We start from the raw sequence: 16,854 nt of genomic DNA on the forward strand, positions 1-16,854 counted from the left end.
TCCAGAGCCAGGGCCTTGAAGAGTCTGGGAACTCGGCCATCCGGGAGAGATCTATCCATCCAGCCCCTGGGGGCGTAGGCGACCGCCGCCACGCTCCCCCGGGGCCTGGGACCAGAGCGCTGGAGCCGAGCACCGCCTGGTGGGTGGGCGGGGTGTCCGCGGGTCCGGCGGAGAGCCAGGCCATCTGCCTCGAGGCCAGAGCGGCTCGGCTGCGGCCGGGGGCGGGGCCGCGCCGGGGCGGGGCGCGCTGGGGTCGGGGGCGGGGAGTGGACCGGGCCGCTGCCCAGAGCCGGAGGGCCGCGGCCACCGGAAGAGTCGCCGTAGCCAGCCGAGCCGGGAGAGTGGGGAGCGGAAGCGGCGGCCGCGACCGCGGCAGGCGGCGCTGGGACCCGGGAGCGGCCGGAGAACAAGGGAGCTGGCGCCGCGGCCGGCCGCGGAGCTGGGCTGAGCCGCTGGGCCGCGCCGAGCTCCGCCGCCGCCGCCCGAGAGGCCCGGCCCGGCCTCCCAAGCAGGCAGTGCGCGGGCCGCCGGGCCCGAGGCCGGAGCCATGGGCGAGACCAAGATCATCTACCACCTGGACGGGCAGGAGACGCCGTACCTGGTGAAGCTGCCCCTGCCCGCCGAGCGCGTCACCTTGGCGGACTTTAAGGGCGTTCTGCAACGACCCAGCTATAAGTTCTTCTTCAAGTCTATGGACGACGATTTCGGGTGAGGATGGCTCCGCCTCGCCTCCGGGGGACCCCGGCCACTCCGCTTCTAGGGGCCCACTCGACCAGTTTGGACCTCCCCCCCGCCCCCCCGCACCTTGCTACGCTGGCTTCTAGCCCTACTCTGGATTCTAGGGGCCACGCGGCCATTCGGCCCCCATTGCCTTTTTAGAGGCTGGACTTTCAGCTCCTCTAGGGGCTCCCCTTTCCCCTCTTGTTTGGGACCCTGGCCCCCTAGTTTAAAGGGGACGTTCAAATCCATAAGAGCAGTCAGTTCCAGCCCAGTCAAGCTCCCTCACCTCCTCAGAAACCAGCGGCCCACACAGACAGACACACCCCCACCCCCATTCCAGAGCGCAGTCCCCAACCCTCCTGCCAACGGAGCCACCTTTCTAGCAGAGACTCAGGATGTTTGGCACTTGGCCTTCGCCTTCTCCATCTTTTTAGCTCCACAACTCCGAGCCATATTTGGAGTATGGAGCATCTAGGGGCTATGCTGTGGGGCCTTGAATTGGCTGGGGTGTGCTCAGGCTGTAAACTAAGGCTTGCAGCTCTGATGTTTACTTAGCTGTCTCCCCTGTCCCCTGTGGGCTGTTGGGGATGTTGTCAGGGAGCAGGGCGCCTCACCCCCAAGGAGGAGTCCCTGCTAGCCCAGGTGCAGATTCCCTCGCAGAACTGGGGGCTCTTTCCTCCATATAGTGGCCAAGGAGGAGACCTTGGAAAAGGCCTCAGAGCCTGAATAGGAGGGCTAGGAAGGGTCTCTAGGTGTTCATCCTCCCCTCCCTGGCTGTCTTCTTCCCCCAGCTGCAGGGCTTTGGACAGGCGGAGTTTGGAAGCAGTGACTTCCCCTTTAAGAGGGGATGGAATGTTGGAGCCGGAAGGTTCTGTAGCAGCTGGTCTGGGAGGGGGAGCCTGGCTGATCCCCTCACCCCCCCTCCTCCAACTCCCAGGGGACTGGGGAGGGGGAGGCCCCCACACTAGCCTGCCCCGCAGTAACTGGGCACTGGGCCTGAAGGCCCGCGGGGAAGGCCTTCCTGGGCCCTCCAGGCCTAAAGGCCGCCTCTCCAGCCGTAGCCTGAGGCCTACAGTGCTCTTTAGAGTGGAGGCCCAGAGCTGAGTGAGGGGAGACATTCTTCTCCCTGGTGTTCATCACCCTGGCTTCTCTCCAAGGCCCCTAGCCCTCCTGGCTCTGGGATGCCAGCACCTTCTCTGTCTTCTGCCTGGCATGTTTTCATGTCACCTTTCCCCCTGGAACTCAAGGTTTGATGAGCCCATGAGCTCATATGTGTGAAAGTGCTTTGTACAGTGGGAAGTACTATGCAGCTTCTAACTGTTCTTGTTTCTGTTGCTGTTCCTGCCTTGGGGTGAAGTACTCCTGGTGTAGTAATGATTGTCTGGCTTCAGTCCAGAGATAGACACCCCCCATTGGAAGATGGTGAAGAGGGATCCATCTGTAAGGGGTGGGAGTGGTGAGGGGACTGGGGGAGGTGCCTTGGTCTGGTAAGGGAAGAGTGGAGTTAGAAAAGACCAAGATACTGCCTCAGGGTATGGGATAGGGGAAAATCAGCTGGAGTCCTGTGGGGCCAGCCTGGGGCCAAGTACCTTAAGGGACTAGGTTAGGCCTGAGTCTCTACCCCCTATTCATCCCAGAATCCACTAGGCTGAGCGCCCCCACCTCCTAAACCTAGACCTCTGTGGGCCACCTCCCACTCTCCTCAGGCTGCTGTCAAGCCAGGCCTAACTGAAGTCATAGAGAGCCCCCATTACATCTACTCATTGTTGACTTAATATCTTTAAGTCCACTGTCAGTCCACTCACTCTTAGTTTGACCCAATCAATAATATGGAACCACAGGTCTGATTTTCTATTTATATTTCTTTCTAAACTATGTTTAAAAATATTTAACTCTTGAGTTAAACATTCATTCAGATACTCCTGAAACCATCTTGCATTCATCAATGATACTTGAACTTGAACCATCTTTTGCAAAATATTAGAGTAGGCCATTTTAGCAGTGTTGAGAACAATGGTAAAAATGAAGTAGAGGAGATTGATCTTGTTTATCCCCAGAGGGATTAACGATAAGGAGACCTGGTAGGGCTATCTTGTCACAGATAACTAATAGCTGAGGAATGTATATATCTATATTTCATTTATTAAACTTTTTATGGTGCTTATAGTGTGCAGACACTGATCTAAATGACTTTCAAATCTTTACTCATTCAGATCCTCTTAACAGTCCTGTGGAACAGGTAGTAATATCTTCAGTTTATAGATGAGGAAACTAGAGCACAGAAAACTTAAGTAACTTCCTTATCCAAGGTCACACAGCTAATAAGTGGCAGAGCTTATTAGGAACCTGGCTCCAAAGTCTAAGGCATTAATCACATACCTGTAGGTATTATTATCACCATCACTTAACAAATACATCCTCTCTGAGGGAGATGCTGAGCCTTGGCAAACTGTGGAGGTGACAGGGCTGCCACCTCTCCTAGCCCCATGATAAGGGGTCAGGCAGGGCCCTGTGACCCCTGCTGACAGATGGGGAAGTGGGTCAGGGAAGGAAGGCTGCTGTCTCCTCCAGCTCTCCAGGCTCACTCACCAGGTTCTGGTGTGTAAAGTCTGAGGACTCCCAACCCCCATCTAGTCTCCAGAAGTATTTGTCAAGCTCAGGGTAGGCCTGGTCCTCTTAAATTACTCGAGATATGGAAATAAACATTAAACACTTTCAGCACTGAGGAGATGGTGGATGGGAGAACAAGGTACCACCACTAGAGGGGCCGTGAGCTGTGGGAGGAATAGCGTGGGCCACTAAGTGTGTTGCTCCCGGCTCCACATCACCACTGGCCTGGCTCTGGGCCTTCTACCTGGAGTACTTCTCTTCCCTGATCTTCTCCAGGTCCAAATTCTTTTCTCTGGGTTGGTACTTTTTAAAGTTACGGCACTTATTCCTATTTATCCTTACACCTACCCTGCTTGTAGCCAGGACCCCTACATTAAGTAATACTCAGCAGATGTCTGTCCAGTAAACACATCTGCTGCCCTTACAGCTCTGATCGCTTCCACCTGCAATATACTCACGTGAACTGTGTGCATTGGTCAGTAACCTCCAAGAACAGGGCAGGTTCCAGGTCTGATGCTTCTTGAGCGCCATGCAATGGCAAGCACAAAACGTAAAGCCCACGGGGCTCTCGGCAAAGGCTTTGTACTCGATTGAACAATGAGTGATAAGCAGATTTGTTTGGTCCCTGCCCTTAGAAACTTACACCCAGTTAGAAGGAGAGTATGGATCCCGCAAAAAATTGACAAAGTTAATAACTAGTTTTTAGTGTATGTCTGGCCTATGCCAGGCATTTACAAATCTCACTTGCCAGGATGAAAAAAGGCTTGGAAAAGTTAAGAAAATTCTCTAAGAGTGGAGGGCTAATAAGTGGCAGAATTGGAATTTGAACCCAGATTTGTCTGATTCCACTTGGTATGTGTGTGTATGTGAGTGTATAAGTGCTGTGGAACCCTGAGGCATTCAGCTCCACGGTGGGAGGGGGAGGCCTGTCTGAAGTCCCCCAAGGCTGCTGAAGATCAGCTGATCATTGTGAGTCAGCACAGCCTTGGTGACCTGTCGGTGACCCCCAGAAAGAGAGGAAACATCTGTAGTGTGGAGCTGTGTGATGGGGCCTCCAGAGGGAGGGGGTGGTGGGGGCCCAGCAGCAGTTTCCCACCACAGGGGTGCTGAGACCCTCTCCAGAGAAGGTCACAGTCCTTGCCCCACGGCCCACATACCTCCTTTCAATTTAAGCCCCAATTCCCATGGGGGCTACAAGCTTGGGGTCCCCTGCAATCAGACTGGCTGGTGGGTCTGAGCTATGTCTGTGACTCTGTTTTCTAGTCTGTTCTGTCTCCAGGCTTTCTGTGGTGAGCCTACACAGAATGATTTGAGCTGCTTTCTTGGGGTCGCTATGGGGTTGGAAACGTCGGAGGAGTCAGAGCTGAATGGGAGGGAGGAGGGCATGCTCAGCCTTCTAACTTGGCTGTGAGTCCAGGAATGTGAGCATCACTAGGAGCCAAGCACGTCCCTAGCTCTGGGCAGGAGCTGCTTTAAGAACAAGGGAGGACTGGGCTTCCCAGCCTCCTTCCTGTCTTCCCTCTCAGCTTGGAGCTGCAGGCACATGTCTTCCCCTTGCCCTGTATCACAGCTTTCTGCTCTGTGCTCCTGAGATGTCTGATGCAGTCTGGTTGGGGGGTGGAGGGGAGGGGGGGGGTCAAGCTTTTCTGTTCCCTTTCCTGGCCCCAAACTATAGTTATGATCTGACTTCTTGCCTCACTGATGCACCAGGCCAAACTGCACCCCGAGACTATATGCCACCTGCCTCGCCTATGCCCCGCATCACTGTCCCCCACACCCCCATCCTCCACACAGACCCACATCACCTCCATCACTGTACAGGAAATAATGTGAAATACCCTGGGAAGAATATAGGCTTTGGAGTCAGACGAGCTTGGAGTGGAATTCCAGCCCTGACATCTAGCTCTGTAACCTTGAACAAGTTTCTGATGCTTTCTATTTCCTTATTCATAAAATCAAGATCATATTGTCTATACAGTGAGGCTAATGTGAAGATTATACTTTCTAACTATAGGGGGATAAGATGGTATAATAGATAAGAATAAAGGCTTTGGAATCGGGCTGACCAGGATTCAAATTCCAGCTCTTCACTTATTAATTGTGTGACTGTAGGTGAATTTCTGAACCTACCGAGCCTTGGTTTCCCCATCTGTATCTATTTTACAGCATTGCTGAGAATATTAAATGAAGTGATACTAGTAAACTGCTTAGCTTAGTGCTTGACCCATAGTACATGCTCAGTAAATGAAGGCAGTTGTTACCAGTGTCATAGTGGCAGTGGGGGATGTTTGGTAAATGCCTTTTCCCCTTCTCTTTCCTAATTTCCTTCAATTCCTCATCCACATGTCCCAGAAGAATATCAGGATTCCCAACTGAGAAGAGAACAGTGATAAGGGTGTGTTTTTTCCTAATTTAGGGTCAGAGGGAAAGATAAAATCTAGCACAGGAGAGCCATGTTGGGGGATGAGTACAGCTCTTGAGATTCTAGGGGTGACTGCACTCATTGGGGACAGTGATTTATCAAGTGTAATTTGCAGTCACTTGATGGTCAAGAGGATGCCCTAGGAAGGCAGCTGGCCTGGGCATGGCTAGTGTCTTTCTGGTAGTAATAAAGAACTGTTCCTGGGTCACCCCACCTCTGCTCCCATTTGAACAGGCTTATGCTGGTGGTTTGATTCCCAGTTCAGGGTAGAGGAGCCCCTGAGAGTTGGGGTTGTATTTCCCACCCCAGAAAGCTCACTCTGACACCCTCCTTTCCCTGCAGAGTGGTGAAGGAGGAGATCTCGGACGACAATGCCAAGCTGCCCTGCTTCAATGGCCGGGTGGTGTCCTGGGTAAGGAGCTCGCCTCAACCCTCTCTCCACCTGCATTCCTGCAGTGAGCTGGATGGAGGGAAAGCATTGCTGAGACCGTGGTTTGATGCTTCAGTATCTGCATCTTCCTTGTGTTTTCTAACTGAACTCTCTCACTCCAGATTCTATAGCCTTGGTGAAAAGTGGGAGAGCGGTGGGAAGGGGGGAAAGAAAGAGACAGAAGTACACACTGGAGACAAAAAACGTCTCCTATGTCCTTTGTGGCACTTATCAGGTTTCCTTCTGTCACTTGCCGACCTCTACCTTGGACTTCTGACCCTTGTTCTCTGCCCCCATTCCATTTCACCAGCCCATGCGTTTCAGCCTCCTAGTTGTCTCAGCTGACCTTGCACAGTCCCGCCTCTTCCTCCCCCATGTCCCCTGCTTCATTCTTCCCAAGTCTTCATGCCCTGCCAGAAGCCAGCTAGCCCCCTTTCCCTGGGGCCTCTGCGCCCCAGTACCCATGCATCTTCTCCCCATCAGCTGGTGTCGGCTGAAGGCTCACACCCAGAACCAGCGCCCTTCTGTGCTGACAGCCCAGCAGAATTGCCACCGCCCATGGAGCGCACGGGAGGCATCGGCGATTCCCGGCCCCCATCCTTCCAGTGAGTGTGACCCGAGGGTGGGGAGAGCCCCTGGGGGAGGGCTGCCTCAGCTCAGCTCAGGGCTGGGGGAGGGAGCCCCCAGCCTGCGCCCTCCCCCACCAAGTCCTCTCTTCCCTACAGCCCTCATGCTGGTGGGGGCAGCCAGGAGAACCTGGACAACGACACAGAGACTGACTCCTTGGTGTCTGCCCAGCGAGAGCGGCCACGCCGGAGGGACGGCCCAGAGCACAGTGCGTCCTCCCTAAACACACACCTTCCCCACCCCCAGCATCTCTCCCTGCCCCTTCCACTCTAGAGAGCTACCCACCTCTCCGCCTTCCTTCCTGAGCTCTGGATAGACCTGGCCCCAGTACAGCCCCCGGCTCGTCCCTCTTGCCTCCTTCTCTCCTTCATCAAGCACTGTGAGCCCAGCTGCCTCCATCCCCTGCAGCAACTCGGCTGAATGGAACTGCCAAGGGGGAGCGGCGACGAGAGCCAGGGGGTTATGACAGCTCCTCCACCCTGATGAGCAGCGAGTTGGAGACCACCAGCTTCTTTGATTCAGATGAGGATGACTCCACCAGCAGGTGGGGCTTTGGTTTCCTGAGGATGCTGGGTCCCTGGGCGGGATGTGGGCTTTGTGGTGGGGACCCGGGCCCTGCGATGCCTCTTATGGGATAGGGCTGGGCCAGCCTGGTGGGGAACGACTGTGGGCCCCACAGGTTCAGCAGCTCCACAGAGCAGAGCAGCGCCTCACGCCTGATGAGAAGACACAAGCGGCGGCGGCGGAAGCAGAAGGTTTCCCGGATTGAACGGGTATGGGGCCAAGATGCTGGGGTGGGTGGAGCAGACCGAGCCCCCCTGCCCCCAGCAAGACGAGAGTTTGTGCTTCCCTCGATCCCTCCCCTTGGGTCAGGGTATAGCATCCTAAAGGGGAGGTGGTGCTGAGGGCTAGCCTTGAGGAAGAGCTCAGTGGGAGCAGTGAGTTCCTGCCACCCCTGCCTGCTGCTCAGGGCCTCTGTCTATTCCAGTCTTCATCCTTCAGCAGCATCACGGACTCCACCATGTCACTCAACATCATCACCGTCACTCTCAACATGGGTGAGTCTCGTGAAATGACACTCTCCAGCACCTGCTATGTGCCAGACACTGGGAGTGCAGAGAGACACACGATATGTTCCCTTCCCTCAAGGAGCTCTCTTTCATAAGCATAAACTGCTACATACACTGATCCATTCAGTATCTCACGATCAGAGCTATGACAGAGATAGCACTATGGAAGCAGAGAATGGCATCCAGGAAGGCTTCCTAAAGGAAGTGTTTTTGATGCTTCCCTGCTTACCACTTTCCAGCCCTTGCATTCTTGGTCTCTACCCTTGGTGCTCTTCTTTAGGAGGTAGCAAGATGTAGTGAAAAGAGCCCCAACTTTGGAATTTAATTCTGAATTTGAATCCTAACTCTGCCACTTCATGGCTTAGAAAAGTCGCTCAAATTCTCTGCACCTCAGTTGTCTGCTCTGTAAAACAGGATTGAGTCCCTACCTCATAGCCAACAAGGATTAAGTGAAAGTATGTTTGAGTATGCAGAATACAGTGCCTGATTCAAGTTCAATAAATGTTAGTTCTTGTCCCTTTCTACCCTTTCCTAATGAGGGGCTTAGAATTTGGGTAGGAACTTTGTTCCTGTCTCAAGTTCTTATTACTCCCTGTAGAAAAGTATAACTTCTTGGGCATCTCCATTGTGGGCCAAAGCAACGAGCGTGGTGATGGAGGCATCTACATAGGCTCCATCATGAAGGGTGGGGCCGTGGCTGCTGATGGACGCATTGAGCCAGGAGACATGCTCTTACAGGTACCATTGCCCACCCTGGGTGGTGGTATGGATAGAGACAGGAAAATGTCCACACCCTCTGTATCCTGCTTCTTGGTATGGGGAAGACCCCCTAGCCCACCAAAGTTAGCTTCCCTGCCCAGCTTCCCTACCATCTCCCCAACACAGCTGTGTATTCCACTCCTGGTCCTTTTTCCCAGGTAAACGAGATCAACTTTGAGAACATGAGTAATGATGATGCGGTCCGAGTACTTCGGGAAATTGTACACAAACCAGGGTATGGATGACATTGGGGAGGAGAGGGTATTTCTGGCTAACAGGGAAGGGGCTTGGTTTGGCCTCCACACATCCTGCCCTCACTTAGGGACACCCTTGCTTTCAGGCCTATCACCTTGACTGTAGCCAAGTGCTGGGACCCAAGTCCACGTGGGTGCTTCACACTGCCCAGGAGTAAGTGGATGGGGGACTGGGCCCTAAAGCTGGTGCTTCGCGTATGTGTGCCCTGTATCTCCTTCCTTCTGTGTTACCCTGAACCTCACACCTACCCTATTGGGCCAGGCAGTGGGCAGGGCTGGTAGTCCCTGACTCCTCATCCCCCCAACAGGTGAGCCCATCCGGCCCATTGACCCTGCAGCCTGGGTCTCCCACACCGCAGCCATGACCGGCACCTTCCCTGCCTACGGCATGAGCCCCTCCCTGAGCACCATCACCTCCACCAGCTCCTCCATCACCAGCTCCATCCCTGACACAGAGCGTGAGTGTCCAACCTTGACCCCTGGGCCCAGCACATAGGACCAGCTGGAAGGGACTGCTGAAGGCCCACCTGGAGACTCTTGCTTGAGCATCCGAGGGAGCTGGAGAGGAGAGTCAGTTTGTTCCAGCCACCTCACTCTGCAGTTTCCCTCAGTGGACACTGACCCTCACCAAACAGTTTGCTTCTGAACCTGTACTGAGCACCCAGTAAGCCTCAGATTCCTCTTGTAAAATGGGACTGATGATATGCACTTTACCAGGCTTCTGGGGTTTAATGAGAGGATACAAGTAAAACATCAATCACAGTGTGTGGCATAAGTAAATGACTGCCTTTCTATTATCACAGCACACATTATACACTGGGCTTAGCACCTTCATTTACATTATTTAATTCTCTCTTCAAATATCCTTGTAAAATAGTTATTAAAGTCCCTATTTTTACAGAAGGGGAAACTGAGTGTCCAAAATGTTGGTAATTTGCCTGACATTGGTCCATGTTATTAGGCAGTAGAGCTGGAATGCAAACTCCTGTGTACTTGACTCCATAGGCTCTTTCTGCCTCACCATTCTACCTCCCACCCCCAGGCCTAGACGACTTCCACCTGTCCATCCACAGTGACATGGCCGCCATAGTAAAAGCCATGGCCTCCCCTGAATCCGGGCTAGAGGTCCGTGACCGAATGTGGCTCAAGATTACCATCCCCAACGCTTTCATCGGTGAGAGGGCCCCATGGTGGGATGAAGGACGGGGTGGAAAGTGGTGGGGTGGGGCAGGCCAGGACCCAAGAACTCCCTTGGGCCACCCCTTGGAGCTGGAATCAGCACCAGCCTCATGGCTCCTGTGAGGTCAGAAGAGCCCAGGTCTGGTGGGCCTCCCAATCAAGTGGCAGCCTTGCCCTCAGGCTCAGATGTGGTGGACTGGCTGTACCACAACGTGGAAGGCTTCACTGACCGGCGAGAGGCCCGCAAGTATGCCAGCAACCTGCTGAAAGCCGGCTTCATCCGCCATACTGTCAACAAGATCACCTTCTCCGAGCAGTGCTACTACATCTTTGGTGACCTCTGCGGCAGTACGTGCCTCCCCAACCTCCTTGCCCTGTCTCCTGGTTGAAAGTGGGAGTGCCCTGGTTGGATGTGGCAGCAGACTCTAGGGAGCCCAGATTAGGGGGCAGCAGAGCTGGGGGAGCCTCAAGACCTGACAGTTCTGTGTGGTAGAGGCAGAGCCCAGACCAGTTCTTTTTCACTGCCCTGCCCAGCCCCTTTGGACTGGTGTTTTCTGAGTGCCTGCTCTGTGCCTGGCCCCATGCTGGTTGTTTCTAAAGCATCATCTCACTCTCACTCAATCCTCACAACCTCCCTAAAGCCCTTGGGGAGATGATTCTGTTTTCAGATGGGGAAACTAAGACTTATATAAGTTAAGTAGTCCACTCCAGGTTTCACAGCTGGAAGCAGAGAAGCCAGACCTTGAGTCTAGGTCTTTCTGGCTCCAGAGCCTTTGTTCTTCCTACCACGTCAGGGCTGTCCTAGGTGTACAGTGCTGCAGAAACTTTGCCCCAACAAGGCCAATCAGAGTTCCTAGCCTTGGTGCCTGCTCACCCTCACAGCACCAAGCAGATTCCACTAAGACAGGAACTGGAGCTGGCCTGAGGCCTCAAGTCCCCAGCCTCCTCAGACCCCTGAAGGTGGGGCTGTGCCTCACACTGAAGCTGGAAAAGCTGACAGGGCCAGCTTGTAGAGGACTCGGCAAGCTATACCAAGGGATCTGGACTTGATCGTGAAAAAGTACAAAGCCAGTGAGGGTTCTTAAGCAGGAGAAGTCTGCAGGGGAGCCCCATTTTCCAGAGCCTGTGGACAGCCCTTGGAGAAAGGAGTACTCAAAACAGGACAGCAAGGCTCAGGATTGGGAGCTGAAGCCCAGCCTCAGAAGCCAGTTCTACCTCTGCTTCAGATTAGGTTCAAGGGACTAGAAAGGCTGTTCTTGTGGAACACGGGTCCCTGCATTGGGGGGAGTGTCCCTGGCCCTCAGCAGCTCTAGCATGACCCCAAGGAGGAGGAGTAATAGATGCATAAGGCTTTGGAGTTAGACAGTTCTGATTTTCAAATTTTAGCTCCACCCTTACTGTGTGAACATGAGTAAGTGACACAGCCTCTCAGTGCCTCAATTTCTTGATCTGTAAGGTGGAGATAATAGTAAAACCTATCTCATAGGTTTGTTTTGAAAATGATATAAGCTAATGTATATAATGCTTTTAGCGCCATGTTTGGCCCACAGTAATTGCTCTAAAAAAAAAAGCTTACCCATTTATCATATATTTAATTGATTCTAAGAACATTTTTCACATTTCAATATCTGAAATTGTAGTGCACCTTATAATCAGTGACTCCTTAGACTCAATCAAATATAGTTATTATTATCATCATTTAGGGAAGGCAGCCCTGGCCCCAAACCTTCAGAGGTACATAAAGCTTCTCAGGATAGCTGTGGCTTTTGCTCAGAGACACTGTTCCATCCCGGGGGCATTCTGGTCTTCTACCCATGGACCAAGTCACCAGAAGCTGAGCTCAGGGAGATGCTGACAGAACAGGCCTTTTCCTTTGTACTGGCAGAGGTCTCCTCAGCTGGTAATATGGCAAGCTCAAAGGGAAGAGCTGGGGACTTGGGTAGCCCAGGAGCACACAGTCACTGCCCACGGGACGACAGCCTGGTGGCTGAAGTAGTCACCAAGTCAGCTGCCTGCTTCTTAACCACCACCACCACTCATGCTAGCTACTGGCCTTGACCCATGGATGGTTTGGCTGGTAGACTTCATAGGCTGCCTCAGCTCCCTCTCCTGACTCCTCCTCCCATATAAGTTTGGGTCAGCTCCCTTAAGGGCTGGGATCAAAGGGCTCAGTCTGGATCCAACAACTGGCCCCTAGGGCAACTGCAGCTCTCTCAGAGCTCTGGGACCTGGTACAGATGGGGTGTGATTTTAGTCCTGAGTGAGTGAGGAGGGCAAAATTTCACCTAAATTTCCCCAAACTTTCCCCAAACTACTCCTTTCTTCTTTCTTACTAATGCCCTCACCTGGAAAGGTAAAGTTAGCAACTCTGAGCTTCTACAGTTTGGGCTGACCTCTTCTGGCTGGTCATTTAACCTCCCTGGACTTCACTGTCCTCATCTGGAAGAAAAAAAATGTGACTAAACATACCTTCCTCATAGGGTTGTGGTAACATTTGCATGAGATGAAGTGCTTTGTATTGTGCCTGATAAAGAGCAGGTGGGCAACACCTGGTGGCTATCTGGTATTTCAGCCTCCCATACTCCCCTCCCTACCTTTTACCCTCAAAGCCAACTGAGGAGAAAATTGCCAAATAAGAATTTTGCCCCTTCTTCCAGCCCACTGAGGAAGCAGGAGAAACTGGGCATCTGACCATCTGAAGTGGTGACTCGGGACCTTCCAAGGGACGGTTTTCTCTGGGCCTGTCTCTGCAGGGTCTCCCTTCCTACCACCTCTGGAGGGTGGCAGAGGGGGTCTGAAGGAGTGAGAGATCTCTGGCCTATCCCTCCTCCCATTCTGGCAGCCACTGCTGTCGCTGTCTTCCCAAGCACATCCACCCAACCTAGGCTGGGGATCTTTCTGCTGACTAAGGGTGCGGAGGCATGGGACAGACCCGGCTCATGAGTCCTCTGCTTCCCTCCACAGACATGGCCAACCTCTCCCTCCACGATCACGACGGCTCCAGCGGTGCCTCCGACCAGGACACGCTGGCCCCTCTGCCGCACCCAGGGGCCGCCCCTTGGCCCATGGCTTTCCCTTACCAGTATCCGCCGCCCCCACACCCCTACAATCCACACCCAGGCTTCCCAGAGCTGGGGTACAGTTATGGCGGGGGCAGCGCCAGCAGTCAGCACAGTGAAGGTAATGAGGAGAGGGCCACGGGCGAGCCCCAGGCTTCCTCCGCAAGCTCTGAGTGTCTCCCACCCCGTCCCTGCCTGTCCCCTGCAGGCAGCCGGAGCAGTGGCTCCAATCGTAGCGGCAGCGACCGGCGGAAGGAAAAGGACCCTAAAGCCGGGGACTCGAAGTCGGGCGGCAGCGGCAGCGAATCGGACCACACTACCCGCAGCAGCCTGCGGGGGCCGCGGGAGCGGGCACCCAGCGAGCGCTCGGGTCCCGCCGCCAGCGAGCACAGCCACCGCAGCCACCACTCGCTGGCCAGCAGCCTGCGCAGCCATCACACGCACCCAAGCTACGGCCCCCCTGGGGTGCCCCCTCTCTACGGGCCCCCCATGTTGATGATGCCCCCACCGCCCGCGGCCATGGGGCCCCCGGGAGCCCCTCCGGGCCGCGACCTGGCCTCTGTGCCCCCCGAACTGACCGCCAGCAGACAGTCCTTCCGCATGGCCATGGGAAACCCCAGTGAGTTCTTTGTGGATGTGATGTGAGCAGGGCCCCCTACCCCACTACCATCTTACCCCGCCCCAGGCTGGCTGCGTTCCTCTCTCCGTCCGTCTTTTTTATTTTGTCTGGTACCTGAAAGGGAAATAAATGGAACTAAATCCAGGCCCGCTAACTGCTCGCTGGGTTCAGCGAGGGTGGGGGTGCACCCACTGATCGGCAATGCAGCCCTTAACCTGCCACCGGCCCCAGCTTGTCCCTCTGCCCACTAACTGCTGCGCAGGACTTCCCAGGATGGTTCATGTCTCTGGGACCCAAATAGCTAATGCTGCTCCTTACCCTCTCCCAACCCCCCACACACATATTTCAAGAATTGACCCCAGAGGTGCCCTTGAAGACCTGCATACCCCTCATCCCCGCCTCCCCTCTCCCAGTTCCTTTTCACCATTCATTTAGCGGCATCATCCCTCTATTAACCTTGCATGCATGTCAAATTTCTTGATTTTTTCCCTTAATACTGACACCAAAAAAGATGTACTTCATCTGCCCCTCCTCCTAACTGTCCCCACCTACTGTCTCAGCCCTACACCCTAGAGCTGCAGTCCCCTCCAGTAACCATCCATACTAACCCTGCCTGCGCTTAACCTTAGCAGAAGCCCAGAGGGCCCCCTCAGTTGCTTGAGCTGCTAGCAGATCCCAGGGAGCATCTCTGCCCTGCACCCAAACCTAACCCCACCCCATGCCTGCCCCGTGTGCTGGTTCCTTCAGACCTCTAACCCCTACTAATCAGCAGGCTCATCTCACCTCAGGGCTGAAACATTTCTTTTCTTTCTTTTTTCCTCCCCCAATTTTTCCTGGGCCTGGAGCAGCCAAGAATTTCGGGCTGTTTGACTTTCTGTGAGTCCCCAGCGAGAGGAGGCCCAGCCTCTGAGGAGACCAGGAACCTTGCTTCAGCCGCCCCTCAGGGCTTCCCAAGGATATTCAGCCCCTATACCCACACTTCAACAAACATATTAAGTCACTAGACTTCTGAGAATCACCCTAGCCTATCACCCACCTACAAGAGCCTCTGTTCCCCTTTCCCCAGAGAGTTCTCTGCTCTCTCATTCCCTCTCTCCCTTTTTCTCCCTCTCTCTGTGTCTGTCTGTGTCTATCTGTCTGTCTGTCTCTCTCTCACACACACACACATGTGCCTATGCAAGTTCACTTAAGCCTCAGGGCTGGTCCCTGACCAGAGGGCTGGACCCTCTCTCCCAGTCCTCTCCCAGGTTGTGGGGCTGGTCCCCTGACTTTTCTCTCTTCATAGCCCTCACAACTCCCACACATGTCCCCATCATCTTCCTATCTGAATAAAGCCCATAAGCTGGGCTCAGGCTGGGCTCAGCACAAGACACCCCAGGCAACTAACAGATTGTTCTCATTCTGCCCCCCGCCCCCCACACCCTTCTGTGTTTTCACAGTCATCATGATAACTCAGAGCAAGGTTGGGCAGGAGGACTTCTGGGACTTCCAGATAGAGTGCCAAGTTTTGTGGTTTGTTTTTTTTTTCTTAACCTTATTCTCCCATTTAAACAAATCACGACTTTCTCTATGAGCCTCTTCTATAAATTCTGGCTCACCTAGGCTTCCATATTTTTAGACCTGGGGTGTCAAGAGTAAGATGAAGTCCTAAGCTCCAAGTTTTGGTGTAAACCAGGGTAGGGGTATTTTGGCATTCATTCATTTAACAAATATTCCCAGGGGGGGTTGGTGCATGAGGGCTGTGTTAGAAGTGTAACTCAGTCTTGTCTTCCTTCTGGGAGCTCTAGGTTTGCTCCCAGCCCAGACCATGGTTGCCTCTAGCCACTACTATGGGGCTGCCTCCTGTACATCTCTTCCTCCTCTGACTCTCTTGAGGATTCTTCCACTATTGCTCATGCCTTCAGGGTCCCTGTATTCCATCATTGGTCCACTTCTCTTTCCTCTCTATTTACTCCCAAAATAGAATGATCCATCCTGATGTCAACTGCCATTGATATGCTGGTGATTCCCAAATATATATCTCCAGCCCTAACTGCCCTTTATCTTTAGATCTGTATTTTTATCACCCACTGGATATCTCCTTGGACATGTCCAGATGGGCTCAACTCTTTCCCTCTCTACCACCAAGTATGTTCCTCCTGAATTCCAATCCTGGTTACGTTCATCACTCTTCATAGGCTCACCAGCTAGAAACATTTATGGGCTTAAATTCCTTCCCATATTTTACTAGTCAGTATATCATATCCCTTCCACTCCCAATTTTCTTGAATTTGGCCCTTCCTCTCCCCTCTGCCTCTACTCTAGTTCACAGGAGCTTGGGATTTGGAGTCAGGTTATTCTGGGTTTGAATCCCAACTCTACTACTTTTTGGTTGCGTGATAAGAGAGTTATTTAATCTCTCTGAGCCTCAGTTTCCTCATATGTAAAATGATAATAATACCTACCTCACAGGGTTGTTGTGAGGATTTAAGTTAGATATTGTACGAAAAGTGCCTAGCACAGTGCCTGGCACACAGTAGAATAGGTGCTCAATAAATGGTAGCTATTATTATTACTACTACTACTATTATCATTATTATTTACTCTAAATTAGTAGGGAGGTAGGGTATGTATTGAGGACAAAGCTCCTAGAAAGGTAGGAGTAAGCCTTGAGTGCTGGTTCAGGAATTAGATGTGCCTGTATTCAGTCACTTAATGGCTTAAGACTGTGACCCTGATCTGTAGGAGGTCAGATATTCATCCTGCCATATTCTGGTTTCTAGCAAGAGAATGCTAGGAATAGTAGGGTTAGCAACTAGGTTTGCCCTTTCTTGCTTTTGTTTCCTCTCATGATGGGCTCAGCCCTGCCTAGGGAAGACAGCATGGTATCTCTACCTACAGAAAGAGAAGAGCCAACAGATGTTTTTCAGTTCCTGCAAGACCCAGGCAGGCCTTCGATGTGCCAGGATTGGCTCTGTCTCCTCTTACCTTGGATGTGAAGATTATTCATCAAAGAAGGGATTTCAAATCCCATGTCCAGTTAAACTCAACTTGCCAGCAGTTTTCCAAGCCACATATATGCCTGTCAGTAGAAGACACACAGGTCCTGACCTTGAGGACCTCACA

At 53.1% G+C, this 16,854-nt stretch overlaps 1 protein-coding gene across 10 annotated transcripts; it reads left to right on the plus strand.

Annotated features, from left to right (window-relative positions):
• The first annotated feature begins 285 nt into the window (after positions 1–285).
• DVL3 (dishevelled segment polarity protein 3) lies at positions 286–16,309 on the plus strand. Of its 10 annotated transcripts, XM_081571230.1 has the most exons (17): positions 4,378–4,557; positions 5,683–5,725; positions 6,095–6,164; positions 6,666–6,787; positions 6,908–7,017; positions 7,218–7,353; positions 7,489–7,582; positions 7,798–7,867; positions 8,478–8,617; positions 8,797–8,873; positions 8,979–9,046; positions 9,201–9,350; positions 9,935–10,066; positions 10,252–10,419; positions 13,036–13,251; positions 13,339–13,749; positions 15,189–16,309. In XM_081571230.1, the coding sequence occupies exons 4-17, from the start codon at positions 6,741–6,743 to the stop codon at positions 15,320–15,322; spliced, it is 1,953 nt and encodes a 650-aa protein (XP_081427356.1). In that variant the 5' UTR covers positions 4,378–4,557; positions 5,683–5,725; positions 6,095–6,164; positions 6,666–6,740; the 3' UTR covers positions 15,323–16,309. The 10 variants fall into 10 exon arrangements, with proteins under 10 accessions (XP_081427352.1, XP_081427354.1, XP_081427353.1 ...); XM_081571226.1 differs by lacking the exons at positions 4,378–4,557; positions 5,683–5,725 and adding an exon at positions 286–708; XM_081571228.1 differs by lacking the exons at positions 4,378–4,557; positions 5,683–5,725 and adding exons at positions 286–708; positions 11,321–11,329 and having other exon boundaries at positions 9,941–10,066; positions 13,339–16,309.
• The last annotated feature ends 545 nt before the right edge of the window (positions 16,310–16,854 follow it).

The sequence above is a fragment of the Giraffa tippelskirchi genome, chromosome 2 (genome assembly GCF_054371585.1).
Source record: "Giraffa tippelskirchi isolate mGirTip1 chromosome 2, T2T-mGirTip1v1.2.pri, whole genome shotgun sequence".
Taxonomy (NCBI): domain Eukaryota; kingdom Metazoa; phylum Chordata; class Mammalia; order Artiodactyla; family Giraffidae; genus Giraffa; species Giraffa tippelskirchi.